The 18,078-nt window shown below is 34.3% G+C and overlaps 1 protein-coding gene across 2 annotated transcripts in view; it reads left to right on the top strand.

Moving 5' to 3' along the window:
- Positions 1-18,078, top strand: part of EML5 (EMAP like 5) — a gene marked incomplete at its 5' end in the record, with an annotated part of 100,225 nt that overhangs the window by 66,182 nt on the left and 15,965 nt on the right. Inside the window, 8 exons of one of the 2 annotated variants that reach the window (XM_084286969.1) lie at positions 809-961; positions 1,806-1,937; positions 2,925-3,013; positions 3,830-4,006; positions 4,631-4,832; positions 5,555-5,681; positions 16,878-16,956; positions 17,785-17,914. In XM_084286969.1, the coding sequence (XP_084143095.1) occupies positions 809-961; positions 1,806-1,937; positions 2,925-3,013; positions 3,830-4,006; positions 4,631-4,832; positions 5,555-5,681; positions 16,878-16,956; positions 17,785-17,914 (1,089 nt within the window). Of the gene's footprint in view, positions 1-808; positions 962-1,805; positions 1,938-2,924; positions 3,014-3,829; positions 4,007-4,630; positions 4,833-5,554; positions 5,682-16,826; positions 16,957-17,784; positions 17,915-18,078 lie in introns of both variants that reach the window. The other variant, XM_084286968.1, reaches the window with a different exon arrangement.

Genomic DNA, 18,078 nt, shown 5'->3' with positions numbered 1-18,078 from the left:
AATGTTCTAGCTGAACACAGGATGAAATCTATTTGTAATAGATATTTTTTTCAGGACATATTGAAGTATCCATGTAATTTACAGGAGACTAATCAGAGTATTTTTGATGTACACCTCTCATCTGTGTTCAGATGAGTTGAACTGAACTGAAAGCTGAGCTTGGACAAAGAGGAGCCACAGGGTAGTGAATATGAAGCTTTGTCTGATAGTCAGTTTAGCTGAACAAAAGATTACCAACAACAAGTTTTTCCATGGGGAGAAGGTAAAAATATTTATGCCAATGGAAGATTCTGGCATGGAAACAAATATATAATAAGCTGATCGTAAATGCATTTAGATTGGAAATTAAACTGTTTGTCAAATGAATGTAGACATGTTTAGTGAAAGGATTATATGACATAGTGACTGTGGAAACAAACAACTGGATTTTGTGAGTCCAGGAGGTCTTTTCCAGCTGTGTTCTGCTTAGTAGAGCAAATGGTAACAGACGACTGGCATCAGATCTCTTGAGAATGAGAGCAAAATTAAATATATATATATATATATATAGATGACAGTGGTTAATCTTATTATTTAGGTTAAATGTTGATCAATATGCAAATAAATCTAATGGGAGATTCTGAAGTCGTGTGCTTGTTTACCAATGGCTTCTATGTACTGTTACAGGAGTAGAGCTTGGAAATGATCTTGGCAGCATCTATAATATTTCATTAGACTATATACTAGAAGAACAGCTTTTCTTTATTACTGGAAAAATAAAAAGAGGGATTATTCACATACCTGAATGACATGTCTGTGTTCACCACAGGAGGTAGATGTTGCTGCTTTTCTCCTGATGGAAAAGCATTAGCCGTTGGTCTCAACGATGGAAGTTTTTTAATAGTTAATGCAGATACCCTGGAGGATCTTGTCTCCTTCCAGCACAGGAAAGATGTTATTTCAGAGATCCGTTTTTCTCCTGGTAAGTGACTTTAAATGGAGATTTTGATGTACAAATTCTTCAAACAAGCTTTATAACCTTTAAAGGAAGTAGAGATCTACAGTACTCTTTTACGTGTAACAAATAAAAGTAAGGACAACTAATGTTAATGTTTTGACAAAAACATTAGTATCATTTAAGGATGAGATTAATGGAATAGGTTCGCTCATAGGAACCTCCTAAATGTAACAGTCAGATTTTAAATCATGAGCATCCAGCAGCCACCCTAGGGACTGAAAAAAGAATTCTACTTTAAGCTGTGTAAATTTGGCTCTACACTTAGGTTACTTTTAGCTAATCAAGGGGCTCGAAACTGATATGTTGGAAAATTGTGGTGCAATTTTCTCCATCCCTAGCCCTTTTTCCTCTCTTAACAATCCCAGTGAAGCCTTTTGTTTTGTTTTGTTTTGTTTTTTCAAACAGTACAGCTCATATTTAGGCACTGAAATTTATGACCTAAACTATTAATACTGTTTCAGTGAAAATATTATTCTGTAGGTAAAATTTGATGGAAATAACAGATACAAGTTCTTATGCAATATTGCCTTCTGGTTACTTCAGCCTTTCCTCTCTTTGAGTGCAAGAAATGTTTAAAATTTCATCCAATAGTTTATTGTTTACAGATGTACCAATGTCATGGTTATATACTTTATACTGAAATTTTGATTGTGATACCAACATTAGTCTCTTGGGAATGATGTATAAGTCAGCAAATTTACTTGAAAGAAATCTGAGGTGAATATAGCTGAATTCCAGAAAGCACTTGTTTTTAATATTCAGACCAGTTAAGTTTCTTATTTCTCATGTTTCTACTGATGTGTTTTAGGGGCTGGAAAGTACTTAGCTGTGGCATCCTGTGACAACTTTGTAGATATTTACAATGTAATGAGCAGTAAACGAGTAGGAATATGCAAGGGAGCTTCCAGTTACATAACGCACATGGACTGGGACATAAGAGGTAAGTAGCATTCATCTGAATTGTAAAAACGTCCTGGAAAGTGGATTATATTACAGACTAAAATGGTAAATTGCATCAACAGCATGAATTTATGTCACTGACAGATTTGATTCTTCAGTTTATGAAGATAAAGCATGTGAATAAATACAAAACCACTATTTTTACTACTATTTAGAAGTTGTGCAACTTGAAGTAATACGGATTATCTCTAAAGATTTTATTTATTTATTACATCTTCTGTATTTATTGTTTGACTTTGCCTCTTGAATAGTACACTGCAAAATACATATGTAGCTCAGGAATATGTGTTCTTGAATATTGTCCAAAATGACATAAAGACTGTTGTTTCTACTTTATTCCTGGATCTTAATATAGTATTAATTTAAGTACGAATTTCAGTTCCATTTCATACAGAAACATAGCAGTGCAATCATATAGTCTCTTAGTCCCTGCTTCTATTCCACCACATAACCTTTGTAACTGTCCAATTTAAAATTAATTTGGAAAAGTGGTAGAAGTTAGCATCTTTTGAGATTTGTGAAAACAGAAGGAAGACAGGAACATTGCTGAGAATTTCCCTCAGAAAAGAAGGACCAGCAGAAGTCAGCTGCTTGGAAACAGCCATTGGCCGGCCAAGCAGCTTGTGTGTTCCTCAAGCCCATGAAGCACATGCATAATAGTCAGCCATTTGTCACAAATGAGCTCTGTATTATACCCAATTCATTTTGTCTGCCATCTGATGGGATAACCATAAAGTATTGGGTAAAGTGATGTATTAGAGCAGTTTTCAGAGTGGCCATGCATATAAGGGGTGGACTGACTTGGATCTTCAGAAGACCATTCTACTAGTTCCAGTCTTTTATGCATCCAGTTTAGGAACAGAAACAAATAATTGTGTAATGATATTAGATATATATATAAATTATAATATATATAAATGGAATGTTCTAATGAACATTAATGTACAATATGTAATTTATTTTATAGGGAAGCTCTTGCAAGTTAACACTGGTGCTAAAGAGCAGCTGTTTTTTGAAGCTCCTCGTGGAAAAAAACAGACAATTCCTACTTTGGAGGTGAGGAAATAGAATGTCTTCTTACCTTGTTTGCAACTTGGAATTTTGATGCAGCAGTCTATGACACGTAAGGGAGAATGATGTATAAAACCACAACTGTTCTATTGAAAAAAACTTTTATTGAAGTATTTGCTGTCCGTTGCCCTTTTTCACACAATTAGGTAATGTGATTGGAATGAGAAATTACATAGGGGGTGTTGCATTTGTCACTTCTCTTGGGAAATATACGTGTTTCTGACTTGTGCTCATGTGAAAATCTCACTGGACTTCTGTGTGCTTCTTCTGGTACCTAACCACCTCAGAAAACCTACTGCAGGTTACTTAGCCCTTAACCTTGCTTTGGAAGATATCGTGTCTGTCTTTATGTAACAATGTAGTATAGTATGCATAATACGCATGGACAAGTGTAGTATGCACTATATATTATATAGTATGCACTATATATTATAGTGCATACAGCTATAATATTTGTTTGTTTTCTCAGACATAGAGCATTATTAGAGGGTAGAGAATGAAAATTAATAATTTTCAAAATAATAGTTTCTATGAGATTGAAAAGCAGCATTGAAAAATGTAACTTGTTTTCTCTAGTCTGAAAGGACAGGTACGTTTTATATGTGTCTAGTGATTGTGGAAGTTATTAGAAATAAATTTATGGCTCTCACATGAAATCCTGAAGAAAATTAGCAGTTAATATCAAATTATTATCTTTTAGATGGCATATTTTTCAGTGCAAGTATTTTTTCTTGAAATCAGATATGGAAGGAAACTGCATAGGAAGAAGCATGCTCTGACTCAAACAGGTTGTTTTTTTAGGTAGAAAAGATTGGCTGGGCATCATGGACAAGTGTTCTGGGCTCTTGCTGTGAAGGAATCTGGCCAATAATTGGTGAAGTCACAGATGTAACTGCTTCATGCCTCACTAGTGATAGTAAAGTATTAGCCACAGGAGATGATTTTGGATTTGTGAAGCTATTTCGATACCCTGCTAAAGTAAGTAGTCCTCAGCTGTGCATGTTGAAGAATGGTTAATAAAGCTGCCTTTCCAAACTATTTGTAAAAGTGTACAAATTGATCATTAAGAACTAAATAGTACTTTTAAACTTTTGTCCTTATGACTGAAGGAAGGCATTCAATATTACAAATTTGCAGTGCATTAAACTGTAAATTATTACTGAGAATGACCATTCCAGGTCAGACTAAAGAGACAGCTCGCATAGTGTCCTGTCACTGACAGTGGCAAATGTGTAAGGGACAGTATAAGAATTATATAATATAGTATATTATATTATATTATATAGTATATTCCCTGTGCATTTTAGTCTTAATCTGCTAGATTATATTCTCTCCTTGGAAACACGATGCAGTGTTTATTGCTGGATTCTTTTTACAAAACAAATTCTTGCATGCTTGGTGTAGAAACTTGGTTAGACTTAGTAGCTTTTCTATAGAAGAGGAACTCAGTAAATCATGGGATACATACAAATGCAAAATAGATGAAGCATAAACTAAAAACAGTTAAGACTGTGTTACTGGACAGAGGTGTACTTGCAACTCAGTTTTGTTTTATCAAGAAGATTGGTTTATTTTTGATCAGTGCCCTTTCTTCTCCCTTAGGGAAAGTTTGGAAAATTTAAGAGATATGTTGCTCACAGTACCCATGTAACAAATGTTCGTTGGACCTATGATGACAGTTTGTTGGTCACTGTTGGAGGAGCAGACACCTCTTTAATGCTGTGGACTTATGAGATGGAAGGACATCGGGATACCAGGCAATGTGACAGTGAAGAGTCTGATCTAGATTCTGAAGAAGATGGAGGTCAGTAATAATTGATAAAATTGGCTGGATTACGCTGTTTCAAGAAAACTGTTTATTACTTATATAAAAATTGATTAATAGCAATTTTATGTAATTACTGTAATCTTAAATAGTGAAGACACTGTAAATACACTAAGTAAAACTTCTCTTTGAGGAAAAGACTGATAAGCTGTTGTGAAGAAAATGATAATGAACTATTTGATTTCCTCTTTTGAGACAGAGTTCATAAAAAGTCTCTTGACATCCTTAAAATTAAAAATGTTTTTATTGTAGTTAACTTTAAAAAAATCTACATAGAAAAGTAAATTTATAGCAGTTTAGATTTGGACACTATTTGATAGAGCCTCATGAATGGATCCTCAAGTAGAGGACAGCCTGGTGCTAAATCTTCCAGAATTTAAGAGCAGGTGTCATGTAGCAAGATGCTTTGGCGTGACCCTGAGTTAATGGCAAGCAAGCAGAAACAGAGTAGCTTTGAATGTCCCTTGAATCTTTGTTAATAATTCTTTCCCCATGTATGTTTTAGGGAGTTTTATTTCTTAGAAAGTTCTAATTACGAATATTCATGATTCCCAGCTACTTTCTCTTGTTTGTGCATTTGTTATTGATATATCATAGTTGTTCTTGTAGTCCAGTACTTCACTGAAAGCTGCACAAATTATGATTCCTTTTTTTGTATCTTATCTTGTTTTGATACTACTTGCTTTGATTTTTTGTTTTAGGTTATGACAGCGATGTGACAAGGGAAAATGAAATTAATTATACCATCAAAGCCTTATCAACAAACATTAGACCAATGTTTGGAATTAAGCCTCATCTGCAACAAAAGGAGCCAACCTTAGATGAAAGGTAACTGCTAAATTACAGTTCTAGCCAAGAAAGCAATCCGAAAAGATGATTAACAGTAAAATATAATTATATTGATGTGCATATACATCTAAAAATGATATATAAAAAGAGTGGAAATATTTTATAGGAAAAAAACGCTTATCAGTTGTCATGATTAAGGACTAGGCTGTACTTCTTATTCAGAGAGAACAAGAGACTCCAAATGATGTATGTATTTTACTATGTTTGGGGAGTTTCTTGAGATATTTGCTGCTCTTTAATAATCTACTTCTTTTGAAACTTTTTACGCACCAACAAATAGCTAGTGGTGTCACTGTAGATACGAACCCACACAACTGCATATTGTAAGACAGCTTACAATTGTTTTTTTCTAACAAACTGATTTGACAAATTTGTCTAATTGCTCTGTGCATGGTTTCTGTCTCCAGATAACTTCTTCCCTTTTAAAATTCTGTCCACAGTGGTTCTGCAGTTTCTATTCATGAGCCTTCAAAAATGAAGTTGATTTCTTTGCATGATTTGGAGTTAGTTGTATTTCCTGGTTCACTGGCATATGCTTTAGAAGAGAGGAGATGTTGGGGAACAGAGTAGAATTAGACCAGCAGATAAAGTAGATGTGAAATAAAGTGATTAAGGAACACTAGTACTAAAGAGAGAAGTGAGGAAAACACAACACAGTTTAACTAGGAGGAAGGGTATAAAGAAGTAGCAGATCAGAAACTTATTGCAAGAATGTGAAGTTAGTGTGTGCCTACTTTCCTCAGTGAAGCTGGAAGATCTGTGGTGCCCTCATTGAGTCTGTTGTCTGTGGGGATTTTAGTGTCATCTTTTCCCTGCAGTATGGAAAGAATGCATGCATACATGTATAAAGCTGTGTTTCCCAGTCTTGTGTTTAAAGTGAAAATTGTCTTTCTGTTGATTAATTGGACACATTTGGTATGGAAATTCTTTGATTCTATGAAATACAAAAGAAAAAATGGGCATGGTATAAATATTTTGGATTTTTATATATACTCTTTCCTTTGGAAGCTGTGATCAGTTTTTTTTTTTTTTTTTTAGTTTTTTTTTTTTAGTTTTTTTTTTAAGGAAACTCTTGTATTTCATTCAACAAATTTCTTGAAACTGATGGAGTTGTGGTTTTCATTTTCAAATAGAATAATAAAGAAAATTAATTCTGTAGTAAGGTAATTAGGCTCCAATTCAAATTGTGTCAAAGTTGATGAAAGGATTCAATTGCCTTCTGTGTTCAAAAGTTTTGGGTCCTAAAACTTCAAATGGAGGGAATGAGAACTTTCTGTGAAGAACAGAAACACAGTGTGTTAACTGCATGCATTTTAACTTAGGAAGTTAACATTGTTTAAGATTGGTAAATCTTTTAGTAGGTCTATTTTCATAAATGCTAATTTTTATTTTACTTTATTTCCTTTCCCTTTTGCTTCCTATGAAGGCAGGGGGTAGTGAGGTAAGTTCATTTACACAAAGTGCAGGATCAAACACATTTTAATAACTATATTTTTCCAAGTTACTTATACTTTGAAACAGAAATACTTATACTTTGAAACAGAAATGAAAGCTTTCACACTTTTTCTATTAAATAGAAAGAGAGCCCAGTCTGAGTAGGTAAGATAGAATAATTGGGAGGAGGTCATCAAATCTCTAAATAGCACTATTTAGGTCCTAGTATTCTTAGAAACACAGGTATATGCCACTGTAGCATGTGCTTCTGAGAATGTCTTTCAAGTACTTCTTAGAAAGTATCTGAATTTTTTTTTCTTACTGCTGAGTGTAGGAAAAGTTTAATTCTCTGTGGGGGTAAGGGTAAATGCTACCAGGTAATTGATCTCTAATACCAGAAGTGTAGTTAGTAGTTAGGATTGTTGCACCTAGTTTTGAGATTTCTGATAGCTGAAGTGAATTCATAAACTCTGGTGAATAGTGAAGTTCCATATGTATAGAAAGAAGACTGCAGGAAGGAGTGCTATGACTGATTTTTAGTATCCAGGGTATTAAATTAGTTAAGTCAAACAATAGAATGCTAAAGGAAGATGCATACCTGAAATCTCCCCAGACTCCTGCTTCTTACAAAAGCACATCTGTGTGGCCAGGTCCTGTACTTCAGGACCATAGCCTGAATTCTGAGTCATAAATGATACCACAGGCTACCAAAAATTGATTCAGTAGAATTAGTTTGATTTTTAAGAGAAGTTAAAGTGATCTCACCATCTCACCTTTTATGTAATGTCCTAGTTGTAAGTAGTGGTATGGCATATAAAAATTAGATTTTTAGGCCATTTAGTGTATCCAAAATACAAAAACACGTCATCAGGTGGGCAAAACCAATGTCAATTCCTTTTTCTTTAGTAATGATATATCATTCCCTCGTGAAACAGAATTATCATAATATATCACTGACATGGGAATACTTGTTTTAACTTTTATCAAATGCACAGAATTGTGTGGGCTTTGAGGCAGCAATTATATATGTCTGTAATTTGAATTATTTATATTTGCTGAATGAATATTAGAAGATGCATTTTTATGTGGAAAGATGCTTAGTGTATGTATAAAGTTATGTAATAGCCTTATGGATATTCAACATCACAAAATAAGTCAGAAAACCATCTCTGTCCTTTACTTAACGTTCCGTTCTAGTATGTTTTTATGCTGATTAAATTGCTCAGAAGAAAAATCCATCATGGATGGTTAATTCTGAAAACACTTCTGGCTCAGCTGCTCCCTGAACTGCAAACCTCTGGAGCTTGGGAAATTAATCTGGAGGATAACACTGCATTCTTAGCATGCTCTCATACTCCCTGAAGTGTTCACTATTTGTCACTGTTAATGGGAGGATACTATGATTAATATACCTTATATAGGAACAGCTGTGCCAACAGAGAATTCCAGTTTAATTTTTCAAAACAAATTTACTGTACTACAGATTGGCAAGCAACTAAAACCTTTGAAAGCATTTCTCTCTCATAGTTATTCCTATCATGTATTCTTAATAGGTGTTATTACTCAGTACATGGGCTAAGATCTCTTGTATGGGAAGATCCCTGTGTATTATACATCTTCTGAAATTTCTTTAGATGCTCTGCATCTACTCCCACATGCAATTCAAAACCAGGCTTTGTGGCAAAATTGCTTCCAATTTTTATTTTTTGTCTTCAGGTCTTTTTTTGTATATGAAGAATGCATGCAAAAATGGGTAGTGGTCAATAGCTGGCTGAATATGAGCCAGCAGTGTGCTCAGGTGGCCAAGAAGGCCAATAGCATCCTGGATTGTATTGGAAATTCCCAGCAGGACTAGGGAAGTGATAGTTCCTCTGTACTCAGCTCTGGTGAGGCCACGCCTCAAATACTGTGTTCAGTTTTGGGCCCCTCACTATAGGAAGGACATCTTTTGGGGTCTATTTCTGCTTTCTTTTTCTGTTTACAGTAGGAACTATTACTAGAATTATATTCTCATGCCAGTACCTGTTCATAATTCCAATTTAAATAAATTGGAGTTATCTGTACTCATAATAGATCTACACTGCCTATGAATTTATAATTCCCGTGTTTAGAAAGAAGTAAACAAATTTGAAGGTTAATAATAATAATTCTTTCTATGAATAATTCACTGACACTTAGCTTTCACACAGGCTTGTATAACTAATCCTTTTCTCTTTCTTACCTGCCGCTGAAAAGAGGTTCCAGGTAATGCTCTTATTTTGCTCTCTGCTCCATATTTTACTGTCATCTTTTCATTTTCCTTGAAAAGCCATCTGTCATGTTGGGTGCTATACCGTGCACCTATTACTCTTCAGAATATTACTGTGCTACTTACAAACTGTGTATTTATGTGTTATAGTTCTGTTCAATATATTAAGCTAGGTATTTCTTTACCTACCAATATAAAATTAACTACAGGGACCGTTAAATATGTCTAAGTTTTACAAATAATAATTTGTAATACTATTTAGCACAGTATAAATTAGCACTCGGTCCAGTTCGTAGCTGATGGCTTCCCACCTCAAGTGTGGATGGTTTTACACTTGTTTCAACAGGTTCACCTGACATGTTAAGGTGTATGTGTCACTTAAGTGTTGAAGTATTAAATTACCTGCATCTGCACTGCTGTATACAAAATGCAACTTCCTACTCACGGGGCACGTGGAAATCATGACGACTAATCATTGTTAGGGACCTTATTTTAAAACTACCAGGTTTCATTATTTTCTAATGGAAATCAGATGTCTAAAGTTTCACAAGTGACTTTGAAAATATTACCAAGAGTAAATGCAAAAGCTCCTTGCTTTTTAAATTCATTCTCTACTTCATACTTGTTGGCACCTTTTGGGGAGGACAGTGAAAGTCACTGTATGCTGAAGACTAGTGCAAAATCAATTGTTAAGTTCTATGCAAGCTGCCCAATGTGTGTCTCTGGTGACCCTCACAGGAAGGGGCTTTTCATTTGTACTAGCAACTGCAATTTGCTTTAGGAAATCATGCTCACAGTAACATTAACTTTCAAGACAGGAATACATTTTGTAATTGACATTATCATGAGTTGTCACAGAACTCAAAGAACCAGTGGTAGTTTGTTAACCTCAGAAAAGGAAAATTCAGATGACCATCCTTTGTTCAGTTAATGACTTTAGAAACTTGATATCAATAATGAATGCAGGCAGTGAAGTGCAATATCACCATACAAGTTAAGTGGGTAGCAATATTGATAATATTGAAATTGTTTCAAAAAGCATGAAAAACGGATTTTTTCTTGTTCATAAGCTGCTTCAAATTGCTTCTATTATTCTTTTTTTTCATGGTCTCCTAACAAGAAATAATGTATAAATACTGATTCTATTGTCATGTTGAAAGTGAAGTGCCATTACTGAGGTATTTGTTTCCCTTGTGATAGATGGCTAGACCCCTTCTTCCACATGTTCAAACTGACCCCATTCATGAGTGCCTTCACCCCCAAAATGTTATTCGTGTTCTCCCAACCATCTTTTGCACGTATTGTTGAGCATGCAGCCAATCTTGTACTTGCAAATATATGACCACCGTGTGCTGTATTAGTCATGTTTCTGCATATAACTAGCAGGTTAAAAATACCTTCATCTTTTGAAACTTTAGAAAAGCACTTGGAAAATATATTCTGGTGTTCTTCAACATTCCTGCTTTTAAATGCCCAAGTTGGCACCCTGAAATTTAATTGGAGAAAAAATACATATGTGTTTGTAGTTAGCATTCTAGTTCCACTGCTCTGAATCACTATAGTTAGTGTTTTGTAGATAGGTACTTATCTCACATCTAAAAAATTATATATGTAACTGAGTGTAAATTGTCAAGTCCTCTTAGCAACTTTATTCATTTCATTCTTCTGTATGATAATGTGTCAACGCTAATGATTGGCTAAGGATAGGTATCAACCTGTATGTGTGTCTGTCCATCTGTACAGACTTTAAGTACAGATGTTCTTTACAAGCAGTTGCATAACACAAGGATGATTTCCTTCTCCCATTCCATCAAAAGGAATTAGCAGACAGCAATGTTAGAAAAAGGCCATGTTCTAGATCCATGCAGGAGAGAAATCTTCACTTCCAGTCCTTTTGGTTCCAGTAACATAAACTTGTGCCTGAATCATGTATTTTCAGTTTCTACTGCTTTATTGGAGGGTGGGGGGGAAATTTGTAACACTTTTTCTTACTCTTATGCTTTTCTACTGTATTTTATTTTTCTGCTTTTTCACTTTCCCCTGTCTTGCAGGGTCATAAATGAAGGGAAAAGGAAATAAAAAAGAGGGGAAAAAAAGGATGGGAAGTAAGTGAGGCTTGAGTGCTCTTTGTCAAACGTTAGGGTGATGAGTTGAAGGTCTCCTTATGTTTTTTTTTTATGAATTCCTAGAACAACAGTAATAGTAATAAGACTGTCTTGCTGGGTTGCCAATCATCAGTCAAAAACATAGAATATTTGGGGGTGTGCTAGAGTGAGCAGGAAATGGATTGGTCAATTTTGCTCCATCTTCTTTTTCCCCATCTGTGAAACTGCACTGACCTCCAATGATAGAGGTTACACACAGCCTTCGCATGGAGCGTGCTTGCTCAGCAGCAGTCTCATCACTCAGGTTTACTGCAGTGCTGTCTGATGACATATGGTCATCAACTTCCCTGTTACTATTAGGCTTGGTTTATTTTGTTGGTTTTTTTTGGGGGGGAAAACCCGTTGAACCTACTTTTCATTTTCTTTATTTCAAAAGCACTTCATTACAGGGATTTCCTCTGCTGTTCTAGCTGCATCCTTTCCATTTCCTTGAATCTCTCCAGACCTGTGAAGTCCTTTCTTAGTCTGATATTTATATTCCTTTGCAAGAGTAGTCAAATAGCACTGACCTCTGACAAATGAAGGATGTGCATAGTTCCTCCTAAAAAAATAGTGTTTCTGTGAATTAGTGTTTTTTCTTTTTGGTAGGTCTAAACAGGGATGGGAATAAAACTGTTTTTATAGCTAGATGGTTAGGAATTGTCCTAAGAGAATAGGACTCAGTTCTCTAGAATTTGAACTTCTTGCTTCAGATCTTTTTTTTTTTTTTTTTTTTTTTGATGGTAAGGCTGTCTCTTGTCTTTGATCTGAAATCTTAATTTGCTTTCTTGCTACTAAATTTTTAATAATTTAAAAAGTGATTTTAGTTAATGATATGCTTCTTTTAGTCTGCTGTTCAAGGTAATAAGAGAAATTTCTGCAAGATGACTTAGATCTAGAATCTGACATTCTTGTTCCATGTACTGCCTGAAATGTAATCTAAAGGAAGCCGCATCTAAAGATTTCCTTGCTGTCTGACAAGTATTAGAAATTATGCTTCTCTCTCAGCTATGAAGACTTTCTGGAACTGCAAGAGTAGTGTATCTTTTTCTACTTTCCTTTCTTCAGTACTGTTTGGATTTTTGCCCAAACATTTGTGCTGGTGTTTTTGTGGGCTTGGATATTTATACTTCACAGTGGAATAAGGTGGCAGTATGATTTTCTTTAGTCCTTGATATGTCTTTGACAGCTGGATTTGTTTTTTGCTAGAAACCTTTTTGATTAGATATACTTCAGTAAGTAATCATTAGGTATACTTCATTAAATAGAATTCCTAGCTGTAAAATAACAAGATAAATATAATAATGGGTACGTGCAATTCATTTAACTTTTTAACTCTGTGCATTTTTAAATACTTTTGATATCCAGAGAACTATTTATTATTTTTCCATTTAGCTTCAATGATTGTAGACACTAGGGTTTATTCAGTGTTAAGCAGTACTTCTTACATATATCCGTTTTAAAAAAAAAAAAAAAAAGTTACTTGATAATATTCTGGGATATATATATATATTCTATATTAAACACAGTGACATTTCCAAACATATATATTAAAAAAAAAAAGAGGAGTTTTTTACGAAAGAAAGGGGAACTTTAATGCAAATTTACCTCTTTTAAAGAAGAGGTTTAATGAAGCTGTTAGATTTAGTTAGCTTTTTAATTGGACCTGGGCTGTATTAGTTCCTCTTTTTTTCCCTCTCTCTATCTTCATTTACTTGAATGAATAAGGGCAAATTTTTATTTTCTGTATCACTTAAGTGCTTTCGGAGAACCCATTCCCCATAAAGAATGTGTCCTTGAATTTTTGTTCATGCACTTCAGTGGTTTTATTTAATTGGATAGTTACTGGATTTCATTAGTGCACAGCAATAAGAGGGCTTCCATGTGACACTAGGAGATCTGTATTGTGTGGGATATCTTGATCAGACTATTTGCAAGTGAAATTGCTCATCTACTGTGATATGATCAAATATTTTTCCTGATGACCTATTTCTATATTTGCTTAATATGATAGACATTATGACCTGTTGAGAATGCTTTCTATAGATGATTTAGAAACTTATAAATAAAAATGTAGTTTCTTTATTTAAAAAAATAAAAAGTGAGAATTTTGATCACACATAGTGGTAATACTGTTGTACTATGACAGACTTGAAGAAAGGATGCTAGGAGTGGTGGTAAGACAGAACAGGAGAAAGAATCTGAGAAATAGCTGGGAAGGCTGGGAATTTCACATCAAGTAAAATGAAAAGAGATGTTCAAGAGCCAGTAATGATTCAAGAGTGTTCGTGAAAATTGTACGTTGAGATTACTGACAGAAATCGGATATGTTCCTTAGTTTTTGCACTGGCCAATGAGCTTATGTAGATGTAGCCCAGTACATGAGTAGTTTTGCTTTTTTTTCCCCTCATCCCTGAAAGTTGAGAGAATGGAAGCAGGTTGATGTGATCTTTTTGGATTTCAGCAAGGCTTTCAATACTGTTCCTCGCAGTATATCCTTCTGGACAAAATGTCCAGCATATAGCTAGATAAATGCATATTGCAGTGGGTGAACGGTTGCATATTGCAGTGGGCTGATGGTTCAGGCTCAAAGGGTTATAGTAAATGGGTTACGTCAGGGTGGTGGCCATGTAGTGGGTTTCTGCAGGGCTCCATTTTAAGTTCAGTTCTCTTTAATATTTTCGTAAATGACTTGGATGTAGGACCTAAAGGTCTACTGAGTTATTTTGCAGACAATACTAAGTTGAGATGAGTTGTTGATGCCCTTGAGTGCCCTCTCTAGGCCTTGCAGAGAGATCTTGACACATTAGAGATTTGGACAATCACCAACAATGTGAAGTTTAACAAGAAAAAGTGCTGGATTCTGCACCTGGGACGGGGTGATGTGTAGACTAGGGGAGGAGAGGATGGAGAGCAGCCCCACAGAAGGGGATCTGGGTTTGTGGTGGACAGAAATTGAATGTGAGTCAACAGTGTGCCCTGGCAGCCAAAAGGGCCAACCGTATCTTGGGGTACATCAAGCACGGCATGGCTAGCTGGTCAAGGGAAGGGATTGTCCTGCTCTGCTCTGCGCTGGTGCGGCCTCACCTCGAATACTGCGTGCGGGTTTTGAAAGAAGCATATAAAAAACTATTAGATAGTGTCCAAAGGAGGGCTACAAAGATGGTGAAGGGTCTGGAGGGCAAGACATATGAGTAGAGACTGAGTTCCCTTGGTTTGTTCAGCCCCATTGATCTCTGTATAAGAATATTGTGAATATGATTCATGTATATAAATTCCTTCTAACTGGCATCTTCAGAGAGGAAAAACAGATCTTTAACCAAGGATCTCTGAGAATGAAGTCTGTGCTTACATTCTCACGAAACATATTTAAAGCAGAAGAGAAAGAATGAATATAATTGTCACCTCTTAGTATCTGTTTCCAAGTGAGGAGACCTTTTGTACATGTCCACACTGGACTTGTTTTCATACCTGTGTTCTTATAGTCTAGCTTTAGCCTTGACTGCAAGTTTATCTTACAAGTCTGTTCTCTAAGAATAAGAATTTTGGAGTAGCAAAAAAAAAAAAAAAAAAAAATGTTAGCCTATCCTTCTATTTGAAATTATAGAAGTATTTCTCTATGAATCTCTTCAATTAGTGTTCTGTTTGCTATTCTTAATAAAATTTGTACATATTTATAAATATGAAATACAAAATTAAATATGAAACATGAGCTTTAGTTATTTTCTTTCATGACCTGAATTTTCAGTCTTTTTATCTTTAATTATTTCATCCTTTTAAACTGATTTTTATGTGTTTCATACACCTTATATTTCTTCCCTGTGAAAAGATGCCTTGTGTTAACTATCCAATGTAAAATATTTATTTTTACATCTGGATTTGTTTTCTAATGTTAAGATTTTACATTTTATAGAATCTGGATTTATGTTGCTGAATTAAATATTTCAAGGACCTATTTCTGGCTATGTCTTACACAGACAGTTTTATTAAACTCAATCATGTTTGGGTGATCGGGCAATCAGACTTTTTTTAGCAGACAGAAATTTGTAAACATGTGGTTTTCTTTTGTACGTTTTTTCATGAGTATTTGTAGGCTTTCAAGTATAGAGGAAGTAACTGAAGTATCTCAGAGCACAATTTATATTTGCGATATAATTTGCATTATAATACATACAGATGTTTTTTATTTGTCATAAGATAAACCTGTGAATTGTATTCAAATTGGACAAGGAAAGTGGAAGAATTCAATAAAGCTCAGAAAATGAGAAGAATATAATAAGGCTCAGAAAATGAGCTTTATGTGAATAACTGAAATAACTGTAGTTCAAAACATAGTGTATAAGCAAATCATCATCTATTGTTCTTAGAAATAGCATGGTGCTTAATTGCATCAAAGTCATCGCTTGAACAAAGATCTAATTAAAAGGTAAATTACTTCACACTAAAAGGGAATATGAAAGAGAGCTGATGTGTTGATTTATGTATATTAGTTTGTATCACTACCTCCTTGATTAAGTCATCTGGATTTCACTGCATCTATGTATAGATTTTAATTTTAAATGAATTATTCCTTTTAAGTGTTTTTCTTACAGTTTTTTTTTCCCATGGCCACATATGTTGTATATGTAGAATCAATTTGCTCCTGCAGATTACTAGGAATAATTGCCTAATTTTGATCAATAAAATTTGTTTCTATGTTTCTTTCTATGTAAACTGTTGAACATATCTGAAAAATGCTACAGGGATTTATCAGGCATATCTATTTGAGATTTCTTAAATCTGGAGTATTCAGAACAGTGGAACATAAGTTATGGCTAATAATCATGCATTTGGTTGATAATGCTTTGTTTCCAAACAAATGTTCTTCAATAACTTGCTTCTACTGATGTAAGAATGAATGGATAGGTGTACCTGGAATTCTTTACCAAGTGTTACAACAGGAAAATGTAGAGTCTACTGGAGCATTGTGGGAAGCAGGTATGATCTCAAGTATTTAGAGTAATCAGGTACAGAAAAGAAAGAAATACCTTAAGAATACAGCATTAAAAACTAAGAACATTAGATCAATTGTAATTCATTGAAAAACAAGCTTTTTCATTAACCTCGTGGATTGTTGGAAGATTTGTCAAAAAACTTAGTATATTTAACATTTCTGAAATCAAAGGGTTTTGTTTTGTTGTTTGTTTATTTTTCCCTTGACAAAGGCATTTCTTTTAAAGATAGATGCAAATATCAGTTAAGCAGGCTGGTGCTAGGAGTTTTTCTTGTACAGTAGCAGGTTAGAAGGTACTGTGTTAGTATGGAATGGGTGACGGACAGCCTTCTCTTATTCACAGTTCTTTGTTTCAGACCACCAGTTAGTAGGGCATTGCCACAGCCTGAGAAACTTCAGACAAATAATGTTGGGAAAAAAAAGAGACCTATAGAGGTAAGAAAAGGCACACTGATCTCTCCTCCCTCTCCTTTTAATTTTTTTTTTTGACAGAAATTAACACATTTGTGGACATGCTAAATGATTGTTTCATTTAAAATTTATTGAAGATGGAAATAGTAAATAAAAAAGTGGGAGAGGATTTTTTTTCATTTTGGTAAATCCTAAAAATAATATTTCATCTCCCACAAACTAAATGGAGCATGGCTTCATTCTTATTAAGAATAAAGCCCTTTAAATGCAATATGTAGAAAACAGTATGTCTTGTTCAGATAACCATTTATTCTTAGTGGGTGTATTGTCACTAATAAAAAATCTCTTATTTAAAAATTATTGAAGTTTCTTTAAAAATTTTTAAATTCATTATTAACAGTTATGTTTAAATAGTTATATATATATGCACATGTATATATATTCATAATGTTTTTGGCTCCTAGTAAATTCAAGTAAATGTACTCACTTGTGATTAATCTGAAGTGGAAATTTCACCTCACCTTGAAAAATGCAGTTTTTTATATAAACTAAAATATTTTTTATGACTTAACAAAATGCTTCTTTTAGGATAAAAAAATGATCTTTTGTCACCAATATTCCAGACTTTTTAAGTGGTAATTCAACATTCCTAATTGCCAAGTGGAATTAGATTGTGGGCCAGGGTTTCTAAGCTGACAATATAGGCAAGATCTCAGTTTCTGTTTGTTTGTGACATCATTAAACTCCTCTTTCATGAGGACATATTTGAAAAATAAAATCCTGGAAAAGACCACAAAATTCATAATTCCCTTAAGTTTTTCATTATCTAATAGATTTAAATATCTTTCTTAGGATCTAATTTTGGAGCTAGTATTTGGGTACCGAGGCAAGGACTGCAGAAACAACGTGCACTATTTGAACGATGGTGCCGATGTAATATATCATACTGCATCTATTGGGATCTTGTATAACGTGGCAACAGGTAAGAGAAAACCTACTTGAGGAAAATGTTTCTTATCATATATGGAGTAACAGTTTATGAAGTTACTGGTATGCTTTAAATCTAATAAAATTAGATGGGAAAAGTAATAGTTTTATTTGCTGTTGCTGAAGATGCAGTCTGTGGAGATAATTCCTAATATCTGC

The sequence above is a fragment of the Netta rufina genome (assembly GCF_964035555.1).
Source record: "Netta rufina genome assembly, chromosome: 5".
Classification (NCBI taxonomy): Eukaryota; Metazoa; Chordata; class Aves; order Anseriformes; family Anatidae; genus Netta; species Netta rufina.
Note: the sequence above shows the minus strand (reverse complement) of the source record. Positions and strands in the feature narration are given on the sequence as shown.